Source organism: Notolepis coatsorum (genome assembly GCF_963971535.1).
Source record: "Notolepis coatsorum genome assembly, chromosome: 2".
Classification (NCBI taxonomy): Eukaryota; Metazoa; Chordata; class Actinopteri; order Aulopiformes; family Paralepididae; genus Notolepis; species Notolepis coatsorum.
Genome location: NC_140166.1, coordinates 99,986,665 through 100,000,459, shown reverse-complemented (window position 1 = coordinate 100,000,459; position 13,795 = coordinate 99,986,665). Strand labels below are relative to the sequence as shown.

The window sequence follows — 13,795 nt, the reverse complement described above, 5'->3', positions numbered from 1 at the left end:
TGGAGAGGGACCCTGTCGGCCACCCGCCCCCTGCGGACGGGTGTCCCCCAGGGCTCGGTTTTAGGACCCCTTCTCTTCTCCCTCTACACTAAATCACTGGGTAACATTATCACGTATCATAGCTTCTCCTACCACTGTTATGCCGACGATACTCAACTCTTCCTCTCCTTCCCTCCCTCAGATATCCACGTCTCTGAGCGGATCTCGGCCTGTCTGTCCGACATCTCCGCCTGGATGACGACCAACCACCTCAAACTGAACCTAAGCAAAACAGAATTGCTCCACCTGCCAGCCAAATCCTCCCCCCTGACCGACCTTTCCATCACAGTCGAGAATGCAGCTGTGACCGCGTCCCCGACCGCCAAGAAACTTGGTGTTGTCCTCGACGACCAGTTGAACTTCTCTGCTCACATCGCAGCGACAACCAGAACCTGCCGATTCCTCCTGAGCAACGTCAGAAGGATCCGCCCCTTCCTGACAAAAGAAGCCACCCAACTCCTCGTCCAATCAACAGTCATCTCCCGCCTCGACTACTGCAACGCACTGCTCGCTGGCCTCCCGGCCACTGCCACTAAGCCTCTTCAACTCATTCAGAACGCAGCGGCCCGCCTGATCTCAAACCTACCGAAGTCGGCCCATGTCACCCCACTTCTTAGGGACCTGCACTGGCTCCTCATTGCTGCACGAATCCGCTTCAAGGCCCTCGACCTAGCATACCGTGTGGCAAAGGGAACTGCTCCCGCCTACCTCCGGTCAATGGTCTCTAACTACACACCCTCAAGACCCCTACGCTCTGCATCTTCTGGCCGCCTCAGACCTACTCCTATCCAAGCTCCGGGAGGGTCATCAAAGAGAAGTCGCCTATTCTCAGTCCTTGCCCCACAATGGTGGAATGAACTACCCACCCCAGTTAGGACAGCCGAAACACGTCCAATCTTTCGCCGTCGACTAAAGACGCACTTCTTCAACCATTATCTGAATTAATAATAAAAATAAAATAAAAAATCTAACCCTAACTAACCATACTGTCATGCACTTGTCCTAATAAACTAACCTACACTGTAGCACTCAACACTTTGATGAACATTGTTACTCAGCTGATAGAGTTGTGCCCTTCCTGATGGCTTGTCGTACAGAACTTGTAAGTCGCTTTGGATAAAAGCGTCAGCTAAATGACTAAATGTAAATGTAATGTAGCCTAGCTTAGCACACATTTTTTGACAACAGCTAGGCTACTGAAAAGTGTCCTTGACTATCCAAGATACTTGGAATAAGACAATTCATACATTCTGCTTGGGATGGATTTTCCAGAAAGCGCTATGGGCCCCCAGTATCCCTCATGTGGCAGACATAACCAGGGGGGTCCTAGTGAAATTATGATTAATATACACAAGAATCCTGGGGCTCCTGGGAGCCTTTGGTGGTTCGGGGCCCTGGGGCATTAGTTTACATTTACATTTAGTCAATAACTGAACGCTTTTATTACAAATTGTGTACAACAAGTCAACAGGAAGGGTACAACTCTGGCAGCTAAGGTTAAGTGATATTGTTCATCTAGCATTGTTGAATTTGAGTGTTACACTCTGAGTGCATAGTAGTAGAGACATATTAGCATGATAGTAGTAGATAGTAGTATAGACATAGTAGCATAGTACATAGTAGATAGTATAGACATAGTAGCATAGTACATACTAGATAGTAGTATAGACATAGTAGCATAGTACATCGTAGATAGTAGTATAGGCACAGTATCATAGTAGATAGTATAGACATAGTAGCATAGTAGTACATAGTAGATAGTAGTATAGGCATAGTACATAGTAGATAGTAGTATAGACATAGTAGCATAGTAGATAGTTGTAGAGACATAGTAGCATAGCACATAGTAGATAGTAGTATAGACATAGTAGCATAGTAGTATAGGCATAGTAACATAGTACATAGTAGATAATAGTATAGACATAGTAGCATAGTAGATAGCAGTATAGACATAGTAGCATAGTACATAGTAAATAGTAGGTTAGACATAGTAGCATAGTACATAGTAGATAGAAGTATAGACATAGTAGCATAGTACATAGTAGATAGCAGTATAGGCATAGTAGGTAGTAGTATAGGGATCGAAAGGTTATCCTATAACCTAGTTATATGAATACTGGCTGAGCGTCTCGCTCTTCGCCATTATGAGATATCTCTTATCTCCTAGCACATAATGTGCTCACGAAACAACAAATGCACTCACATGCACGTGACCAGGCCACGCCCCTGCGTCCCACTATATGACGCCGGACATGGTCACACTCTACCTTCCTCAGAAGATTTCCAACACTGAAAACCCATCCAAGGGACCTCAGGGCGCTAAAAGCGAGACGCTCAGCCAGTATTCATATAACTAGGTTATAGGATAACCTTTAGTTATATTATCATACTGGCCAATCGCGTCTCGCTCTTCACCATTATGAGATATGGGGCAGAGCAGATGCGTGGCCCAACAAGTGTACCCCCTGAGGGCCCATAAGCCCCAACCAGGGAGGAGGGGAGTCCCGTCCACCCGCCCGTCTTAACGAAGGGGGGGAGGCAGTCAACTCCACCAAAGTGCGAAAAAAGGGAGAACCAGACACCCCTGAAAACGCACAGCACAGGCGGGACCACGTGTGACACAGCACCCCGTGGCACACACCCACACACCCCTGCTAGCCCACCAAATGGTGGGACGCAGGAGAGGTCCCAGACCTCAGAACCGCCTGGGAGACAGAACCTCCAGTCACGTCCACGAGGTAAAACCTAACGAAGAGACCCGGGGAGGACCAGAAAGCCGCAGCACAGATGTCCTCCACGAGGCCCCCCCTAACAGGGCAGCAGCCCGAGGGGGGACCTGTCCAGCCAACGTGCAGCAAAGGGCAACGCCCCTGCACAACCAATGTGACAGGTACTGCTTGGACAGCGCCTCACCCGCGCAAGGGCCACCATAACAAACAAACAGTTGAACGGAAGCCCTGAGAGCCAGAGTCCTGAGGTAAACCCCCAGTGCACGGACAGGACACGACAGGTGAAGGCCTGCCTCCAACTCACTAGCGTGAGGAGGCGGACGAACGCCTGAACCACAATATCCCTGGAGCGAAAAAAGCTCCGGATATTCTTTGGCACGAAGACTGGATTAGGCCTCAGAGTTGCACCGCTATCGGCCGAATAGACAGGCACTCAGGCAGCACCGAGAGAGCACACAGCTCACCCACGCGCTTAGCGGAGGTGATGGCCAAAAAGAACGCGGTCTTAAAGAAAGCTGATCCAATGGTGCCTGCTCAAGAGGCTCAAACGGGGCCTCCGACAACCGGCCCAGGACCAGTTGGAGGTCCCACTCGGAGACAGAGAACGTCCCACAGGCTTGAGACGCCGAGCGCCAAGCAGGAATGTTTCACGAGAGGGTGGCTGAACAATCTTCTGCCCCCACACTCGACCATACGCCACTCCCCAGCGTAAGCCGCGGTAGAGGACAGAGCGCGCGCGTACCAGATAGCGTCAACCACAGAATAGTCAAGACGCATCCCCACCAGATTCACACTGTCAGCAGCCAAGTCTAGAGGCTGCCCCAGAACAGGAGGCAGAACAGAGTTCCGCGTGCCTGAGAGAGGGCCCGCGGTGACCACGGAACAGGCCACGGCGGGGCCACCAAGAGCTGAATCAGGGCCGGGGACCACACTGCTGAGCCCCGGCCCGGCGCGACCAGGATCAAGTCCCGCGCTCCCGACGTACCCGCCCCAACAGCTGAGCCATCAGGTGTAAGGGGGGGGGATGCGTACAGAATCCCGGGCGGCCACGGAATCTGTCCCAGACCTGTCCGACTATGTCTGGACGTAGTCCCCACTCGTCAAGGTGAGGACCGCTCCGCAACATCACATCTGCACCCACATTCTCCCTGCCGGGGATGTGGAGAGCCCTTAGACTGCGCAGATGGAGAACGCCCATAGCCAGAGCCCGACCGCCGCCCGGTGCAGACGGGGGGAGCGCACTCCTCCCTGTCTGTCAATATATGACGCTGACGTCGTGTTGTCCGTCCTGACCAAAACATGCCTGGTCACCACAAGGTGGCCGAGCCGTTTGAGGACCAGAAGGACTTCAATTCCAACACATTGAATGTAGCGCAGACCGGGCAGCATGGTCTTGCCAGCTGCCCCCTACTGTGTTGGCCCGACACTTCCCCCCCCATCGCATGAGGGAGGCATCGGTGAAGACCGTGACGTGTGACAGCCTGCTGCCCACAGGGACCCCACTGGTGAGGGCACCAGGCCCACCCCAGAGGACGAGGTCCCCCAGTACTGACATGGGAACCTTCAGCCGCTTCCACATGTCTCTCACCGAGTCCATTTCCATACTGGAAAAAACCACCTCTGCATCCTCCTCATGAAGAGGAGGCCAAGAGGGACCACAGCAGCAGGCGCATCACGGACAGCGCTGTAACCGTCCTAGGACGGAACCTCCCGAGCGCGCCGAGAACCATCCACTCGCCGCCGCTCTGAGAGGGATGCCCATATAGACCTTGAGCTTAGAAAAATCCCAAGTACTCCACCTGTTGACTGGGAAGAGGAGTACTCTACTTCCAGTCTACAGCAAAACCCAGGCTGGTGAGGCACCACCTGCCTGGTATGAGACCTGACGATCTACCCTGACCGGCCAAGGGCCAGAACGTCATCCAGGGTAGAATACAATTTGTAACTCCCGACGATGCAGAGGCCCCAGCGCGGTCTCCACGCACTTGGTGATGATGCGGGGAGCCAGAGAGTAGCCGAACGGCAGCCTCTGGTACCCGTACGCTAAGCCCTGCAAAGGAAGCGCAGGTAAGCCCTAGGATGGAAGATCGGGATGCGAATACGCATCCTACAGGTCTATGGAGGTGAACCAGTCCCCCACCTGACAGTGCCTAACAGGCGGGAGACGGTCAACATTCTGAACCTTCCATGGGACAGGTCCAGTATGGGTCTGACACCCCCCCCCCCCCCCCGATTTCTCGGGCACCAGAGAATACCGGGAGGAAAGGGCCACGCATCGCATCCTCCTTTGGGACCACGACGATGGCTTGCTTCGCTAACAGAGATTGGATCTCGTCGGCCAGAGCTGTCACTGCTGCTGACCCTGACAATAGGGTCTGTACCAAACCTGAAAACGGAGGGTGGGGTTGTGCAAACTGCAACACAAGTCCCCGCCTCAGCGTTCTCTCCATCCACCTCGACATATGGCACTGTTGTAGCCATATGTGATCATAATCCCAAAGCGCACCCGCCGCCACTTGGCGCTGGTCCGCCAGGAACCGTAGATAGGCGGCCCGGTCCCACCCGCTGTGTGTGTTGCCAACCCTGGACTCGCCAACCGCACAAGTAGAGCGTCTCGCGGAGCTGGGATATCGCACCCTGACACTACCAGCGAGGCAATCGCACCCAAGGGGGGACCCCGACAGAAAGGGCCGGTTTGATACGGGGGAAGCTGACATCACACTGGGTGACATAAGCTCCCCCACTGAACATCTCCCCGGCATGGACTGCTGAGGATCTGTTCTACAGCTGGACATGCAAGGCCAAAGATGCCTGTGAACAAACGTTGACAGCATCCTAGCCCTCCCTGCGGTTATAGCTTGCGGCTAGGTCAAAAGCTGAGTAACCTCAAAACCTTGCGCAATGTTTTGACGTCGGCTGGCCCTAAGGCCCCACCACCCGACACCATTTTTTACAGAAAAAACAGCAATTTGAACAATGTTGCCAGTCGCTGCTAATTATATACCGCGGCGGTATAGGCTTTATCAGCCCACCAGCCACCTGCCGGGCCGACTCGCCTCAAGGCGTCGGCCAGGCGGGACACCGTTCCACCATGTCAGAGGCAAAGGACTGATGCCACCTGCTTCACTAAGCACGGAACACCAGTGGTGGCTGCAGACCAAAGTCTACTACTAGTGAAGCACTGCCTCACTAGTAGGCATGCAGAAACCTCCACTGTGGTGTGCACCCATGAAGGGGTAAATGAATAAATGAATGAAAACTCCATTAACACATTGCAGAATGGGCTAGCCCATACACACAATTGTTAAGGGGATGCAGACCAGAGAAAAACACCAAGGACCCCCATTTTCAATTCATAGATTCACAAAAAGCACACCAGCCCTGAGCCTCAGCCCATCCACCCATGTAAATGGTAAACAAGCCCCCGTTAAACCCCCAACATTAGACACCGATTGACCGTCAGCATGAATGGTTAAGAGGAGGGAAGACCTTTTAGTAAAGACAGCCCTCGGTGGGGAACAAAGGAACGGCGTCCCAGCATTGTATCATTAGCATTAGCCGTGCGCTCTAGGATAGCTGGGAAAACACCCAAAACAGAGTCATGACGACCATTCTTTCCCAAATATCCTGCCCCTTGCGCCAATACATCACTCGGCTGTCTCACGGGACAACAAGCAGTATTACTCATGCTAGTATCAATGCCTGACAACGCAGGCCTTACCCGTGCACGACTTAGCTCGACTGCTAACCGTCGCGCAACGTCCGCTGTCACGAGACGAGGAAAACCCAGGACAGGCCCGTTGCGCTGTTTAGGATGTGCCGAGAAGATTCCAGGGGCTGGCGAACTTCTGGCGAATACCCAACATTGTGTAAATTCTCCCTGCGTTTCATAACAGCTAGTTCACGGAGTGCACTGCTACTCCCGTGTTGGAAACAAAAAGAGGAAGGTAGAGTGTGACCATGTCCAGCGTCATATAGTGGGACGCAGGGGCGTGGCCTGGTCACGTGCATGTGAGTGCATTTGTTGTTTCGTGAGCATATTATGTGCTAGGAGATAAGAGATATCTCATAATGGCGACGAGCGAGACGCGATTGGCCAGTATGATAATATAACGTAGCAGTACATATAGTAAAAGACAGTGAGAAGGGTTTTAGTAAACTGCGGAAGAATTGTGCTGGTTTGAGCTGTCCTGACTGTGGTGGTTTCAGCTGTCCTGACTGTGATGGTTTCAGCTGTCCTGACTGTGATGGTTTCAGCTGTCCTGACTGTGATGGTTTCAGCTGTCCTTGATTGATTGATTGATTGATTGATTGATTGATTGATTGATTGATTGATTGATTGATTGATTGGAAATTGTATTAACAGATTGCAGAATGGGTACAATACAGTACAGCTCAATACACACAATTGTTAAGGGGATGCAGACCAGAGAAAGACTTTTGTCTTGTTTACATCAGGGTCCCCCATTTTCAATTCATCATAGATCCTGACTGTGATGGTTTCAGCTGTCCTGACTGTGATGGTTTCAGCTGTCCTGACTGTGATGGTTTCAGCTGTCCAGACTGTGATGGTTTCAGCTGTCCAGACTGTGATGGTTTCAGCTGTCCTGACTGTGATGGTTTCAGCTGTCCAGACTGTGATGGTTTCAGCTGTCCAGACTGTGATGGTTTCAGCTGTCCTGACTGTGGTGGTTTCAGCTGTCCTGACTTATTGAAGATATAACATTTTGTAATGTTGTTTGCTGGAGCCACTTCATCCAAAACAGCACACCCATGTTAGAGAGTGGACACAAGAGACAGAGAACAGTCATTTTGTATTTTAATTAGGATTTGTTGTTGAATGAGAGATCTCTCAAAATGATGGAGTGTTTCAGAGTGATTGGTATTCCAGAGTGGGTTTCATCCAGGTTGTAAGTCTCTCTCTCTCTCTCTCTCTCTCTCTCTCTCTCTCTCTCTCTCTCTCTCTCTCTCTCTCTCTCTCCACTCTTAGACTCAGTTGGCGCTGTGTCACTACTCCACCTCCATGGACGAGGAGTACTTCCCTGGTGCCACGGACTTCCGTCCAGATCGATGGAGAAGAAAAGACGCCACAGACAGAGTCGACAACTTTGGTTCTATCCCATTTGGCTACGGAATCAGGAGCTGCATTGGCAGGAGGATAGCAGAGCTGGAGATGCACCTGGCGCTCACACGGGTAGGGGATTCAACCGCCTAGTACTCACACGGGTAGGGGATTCAACTGCCTGGCACTCACACGGGTAGGGGATTCAACCGCCTGGCGCTCACATGGGTAGGGGATTCAACCGCCTGGGACTCACAGGGGTAGGGGATTCAACCGCCTGGCACTAACGGGTATGGGGCAACAGTGGCTCGGAGGTAGAGCAGTCGTCTAGTTATCCGGAGGTTCCCAGTTCGATTCCCGCTCCTCCCGGGCAGGGTGTTGAAGTGTCCTTGAGCAAGACACTTAACCCTTAACTGCTCCGAATGAGCAGGTTGGTTGAATGGGTAAAATAAAATATTATTTTAGTATGCATCAAATATTTGCCAAAGAATCAAATCAAATCAAATCAAATCAATGAAGAACAAAGGTGCTATAGATAACATTCAGCCACTAGATGTCACACTTGAGCACCAGCATGTCATTTATTCAATCAGGTGCATTCCACTTGGGGAAATGGGAAATAAGTTAATAAATGGTGCATTTATATAGCGCTTTTATCCAAAGTGCTTTACAATTTGTTCCTCACATTTTACCCATTCACACACCGATGGTGGAGGCAACCATGCAAGGTGCCAACCTGCTCATCGGGAGCAATTAGAGGTTAACCCTTTCTGCGCCAAACCCGAGATTTCTCGGGTTTCGAATCCAACCGTTGAGCGCCAAAACCCGAGATTGCTCGGGTTTTGATCCTTTTCTTTTCATTTTTTTGATTTGCCCATTCTAAACACTCGTGCGGACCTGCCTGTGTCTCCCTGGCACCGCTGCCTACGTTAAAATTGCAATGACGATCGAATCCCGACAGGTGGCACTATCGCCTACCTTTTGAACTGGGTCTCTAAGGTGTCTCTCTCTCTGTGCCTGGCTGCAGGAATCCCCTCCCCCTCAAAGTGAATCAGAACACAGCCATCTGTCGGAGATTTGCTCGCCTGAAACCTATTGTTTTCTGTATTATAGCCATGCCCAATGCACACGAGTAATTGCAATCGAGATGGAACTACTGGGATTATTCATTTGAGTACCTTCTGACTAAGGTAAGGTCTATTTTAGGTCTATTTTACCTAACCTAAAACAAGCTTTTGTATTGATCACAGCGTCGTATTTTACCAAACCTAAAACATGCTTTTGGTAACGATCGCAACCCCTCCCTTGATGATTTTGTGAAGAAACATCTATATACCTTTGATTTGGAAATAATATAGGTTTCAGGCGAGCAACCCGAACAATTTCTGCATATAGCATATAACACGTCATATCTCGCGATCATAGAAAAAAAGACTGGATTATTTTGAAAAGGGGTGATGTTTAGCATGGAATAGCACACAAGCGAAAGTATGTAGAAATTACCTGGTTTTTCAGTGTTGGACTATAAATAGTGCCTGTCAAATGAACCATACTATTGTCTCCATAGCTATAATATAGGATATACGATGGGTCCGCAAACATCGTGAAAATGGTCAATACCGCTGGCGCCATTGAGTAAAGATGGGAAAACAGCATGGCGCTCAATGAGTTAAGTGTCTTGCTCAAGGACACTTCGATAAGCTGCCCGGGAGGAGCGGGAATCGAACCGGGAACCTCCGGATTATCAGACGACTGCTCTACCTCCTGAGCCACTGTCTCCCACTCGGGGGCGACAATTTTGGATGTTCGGGTGGATGGACATGGTGGTTGGATGGGGGGGCATGTGGCGTTGTGGGTCGTCTGGGATGGCACTGGGACCTTTTGCCTCTTTTCCATTGCATAGTACCTACTCGACTCTACCCTACTCTACTCTACTCGCTTTAGGTACCTGGTACTTCGTTCGTTTTCCACTGCAGGTAGTATTCCGTTTCATCTCCGTGTGGGGAGGCGGGGCCGCTGGCGTACAGCATGAGAGCTCCGTGAGCATAGCTATGTCCGTGGGGGCTTGGAGCAAGCCAGAGTAAACACAGTTTCAATCAATCAATCAATCAATCAATAACAACATTAACCAGACTCTCTTTGTGTCTATTCTGCTAACGTTAACGTTACCTCTTGTGTCTATTCTACTAGCGTTAACGTTACCTCTCGTGTCTATTCTGCTAACGTTAACATTACCTCTCGTTGTGTCTATTCTACTAGCGTTGACGCTACCTCTCGTGTCTATTCTCCTAATGTTAACGTTACCTCTCGCGCCGTCTATTCTACTAACGTTAGCATTAGGTAATAACCGGTTTAAAATGGATGATGATGATTACCTCACGTTACTAGTACAAACAATCAATAGCGAGTTATATTGATCACGCTATGTACGCTAGTAGCCACAATGCTAACTCTTATAATGGTAAAACACAATCACATTAGCACGTAAGCTAACAACAAGTTTAACAAATCAGCTATCTTTTTGTGAGACTAAACTCTCCGCTCTTGGTGGTAAATTGTGTTGATGTTGGTTTTGTTTCATCAATAAAGGAGGCAGAATACACAGTGAATGTATCCTTTTTTGTTTATTGCACTGCAAACAAATAATGAAATCCTACGCGAGGCTAAATAAAGATGGTGGTGTTGTGTTTTGTGCAGGACACTCCAACGTGTGATGTTTCTCTCTGACCAATCAGTGGTCTGCAGTGTTTCACGTCACTTTTCTGGTATCGCTTCTACTCGTTTGGAACCTCGACAAAGCAGGTACTAAAAAAGTACCCAAAAAGTACCCGGTACCAGGTACTTTTGGCAATGGAAAACCGAAAAGGCAGAGTAGAGTAGAGTCGAGTAGGTACCATGCAGTGGAAAAGGGGCAACATTTTGTGAAGCTTTGGGGTGCTGTGGGGGTTGTGGTGGGTTCTTCATGCGGGGGGTCCCTGGGATGTCGGTAGGTTGGGGGGGTTCAGTGGTGGGGGTTGGCCGGGGTCGGTCGGGGCGCGTGCGGGGGGCTGGTGTTCGACTCTGGGGGAGGTCTGGGGAGGGTTCAGCTGGACCTTTCCCGGACCTTTCCTGGAGTTGGGTGCTGGTCTCTTGCATGTGCTTTGGTGGATTCTGGTTGGTTTTCATCATTTGGGCTCCCTCGGTTCATGGTTGTTTTGGGGGTTCCTTGCGTGGGAGGCTCGCTGCGGGCTTCTGCTGTGTTTCGGGGTGTCATCGCCATGCATGGCGGTGTGAGTGGCATGCGGGCTGTTTGTGTTTTCCTTCAGTCATGACATGCTTTATCAGGGTGTGTGTCTTGGATGGGGATGTGGTGGGGATTGATGTGTGGGATGTTTGGGGGACTGGCTGTTCCGGGGGGGTTCAGATGCCTTTGAGCAACATTGTACTTATTGTACTTATTTTATGCCTATTCTTATGCCTGCATGTTTACGTTGCACTACTTTATACTAATTGCTGTGGGGCATTCTGGACTGCGGCCCATGTGTAAAAAGTGCTATATAGATTTATAGTTATTAATATTATTATTATTATTATTATTATTATTATTATTATTATTATTATTATTATTATTATTATTATTATTATTATTATTATTATTATTATTATTATTATTATTATTATTATTATTATTATTATTATTATTATTATTATTATTATTATTATATTGTAAAACATTTATGCAATGTTTGTAAAGTCTCGATGACATTGAAAATGAGGGTGACCTCAATTGTACTTTCGAGAATAAATAAAGGTTTGAATTTAATTGAATTGTTGATCTGAGAATAAATCAACAGTGCTACTATTCCACACTGTGGTTTGACAGCTGTGTGTTCTATCTCTCCTCTAGCTCATCCAGAGGTTCTGCATCAGTGTGTCTCCTCTCACCGCTGATGTCAAGATTCGAACCCACGGTCTGCTCTGCCCCGCTGCCCCCGTCGACCTGCAGTTCACAGACAGGCATCACTAGACGCATTGCTCTCTGCGTCTCTACTGTATGTTTTATTATTGTTGAAGCACAGCACCACTGTTAGGGAGGCTGAGCACATTGATCCATCACAAAACAAGAGATAAAACAGATTGAAGGTGTTTCTGTCCTTTGGTTTGTTTTTAAATTCCAACCCAACATGATCGAGGGTTTTCAGAAACGAAAACTTTGCTAACAGACCGCAATCTAAAAGTTCATCCTCTCCAACCCTTTCTGTCCGTCAAAACGGATTTTCTTTTTGGCGCGGATTAGACCTGTATCCGACAAACACATACTCCTCATTGAAAACATTTCAAAAACAGACGTAGACGGACGGCCACAACGGATTAATGTAGCCGGGAACTTAGACACAACCTATCACCACTGATCACCCTGACTTGAGATTTTACTCGGGCTTCAATTGTATTTTTCTTCTGCTGTTTAATAGTTAAATGGACACAAAATAGTACTTGACCACAAGACAATGCTGTTTTCTGTTTATTGGTTTATAGTTACTGGTAGGTTAGAGAGAACCACAGGAGCAACAGATATGATATGATATGGTAGACCCCATCGAGGCTGGCATGGGTTAGCACTAGGGGTGTAACGATGCGACCCGTCATTTGAGAACCACTGCTCTAGAACTATAGAGAACAGCACTATGAGTAGGATAAATGACAGGGTCTCTGACCTGTCCTCTAGATCTAGAACTATAGAGAACAGCACTATGAGTAGGATGAATGACAGGGTCTCTGACCTGTCCTCTAGATCTAGAACTATAGAGAACAACACTATGAGTAGGATGAATGTAACAATGGAGGGCAGTATCTCGGGCCTGTCCTCCAGAACTAGAACTATAGAGAACAGCACTATGAGTAGGATGAATGACAGGGTCTCTGACCTGTCCTCTAGATCTAGAACTATAGAGAACAACACTATGAGTAGGATGAATGTAACAATGGAGGGCAGTATCTCGGGCCTGTCCTCCAGAACTAGAACTATAGAGAACAGCACTATGAGTAGGATGAATGCATCAGTGGAGGGCAGGGTAGAGGGAAATAAGCTCCAGATCTGTCCTTGTGGCAGAAAGTAACAACAGTAAAAGGCCTCAGAATACATCAGGGAAGTAAGAAGTGCTTGGTAGAGGGTTGGCCGCATTGATCAGTAATAATAATAATAATAATAATAATAATAATAATAATAATAATAATGGATTGGATTTATATAGCGCTCTTCGTGACACCCCAGTGACCCCAGAGCACTTACAGAGTCCATTATTCGTTCATACACAGTCATACCGGTGGTGGTAAGCTACAATTGCAGCCAGAGCTGCCCTGAGGCAGACTCACAGAAGCGTGGCGAATAATCATCGCCTACGGCCCCTCCGACCACCACCAACATTCATTCACATGCATACACATTCATACGAGGCAAGTAGGTTAAGTGTCTTGCCCAAGGACACAACGGCAGTGGGATGGACAAGGGCTTGAGCGGGATTCGAACCACCAAAATACAATCACTGAGGAGGAGGGGGAAGCTCTGTAGCAGGGAATATAGAAGCTACTGAGGCCAGCCTGCCGGTCAGACAGAAGAGCTGTAGGAGGGGATGTAGATGGTACTGGGACCAGCCTGCCGGTCAGAGAGAAGAGCTGTAGGAGGGGATGTAGATGGTACTGGGACCAGCCTGCCGGTCAGACAGAAGAGCTGTAGGAGGGGATGTAGATGGTACTGGGACCAGCCTGCCGGTCAGACAGAAGAGCTGTAGGAGGGGATGTAGATGGTACTGAGGCCAGCCTGCCGGTCAGACAGAAGAGCTGTAGGAGGGGATGTAGATGGTACTGAGGCCAGCCTGCCGGTCAGACAGAAGAGCTGTAGGAGGGGATGTAGATGGTACTGAGGCCAGCCTGCCGGTCAGACAGAAGAGCTGTAGGAGGGGATGTAGATGGTACTGGGACCAGCCTG

At 49.1% G+C, this 13,795-nt stretch overlaps 1 protein-coding gene across 1 annotated transcript in view; it reads left to right on the top strand.

Annotated features, from left to right (window-relative positions):
- The window catches only part of cyp27c1 (cytochrome P450, family 27, subfamily C, polypeptide 1), a gene marked incomplete at both ends in the record, with an annotated part of 42,559 nt that extends 30,723 nt beyond the window's left edge, over positions 1 to 11,836 (top strand). The window contains 2 exons of the mRNA XM_084308257.1: positions 7,759 to 7,962; positions 11,717 to 11,836. Coding sequence (XP_084164383.1) covers positions 7,759 to 7,962; positions 11,717 to 11,836 — 324 coding nt within the window. The remainder of the gene's footprint in view (positions 1 to 7,758; positions 7,963 to 11,716) is intronic.
- Positions 11,837 to 13,795: the final 1,959 nt, after the last annotated feature.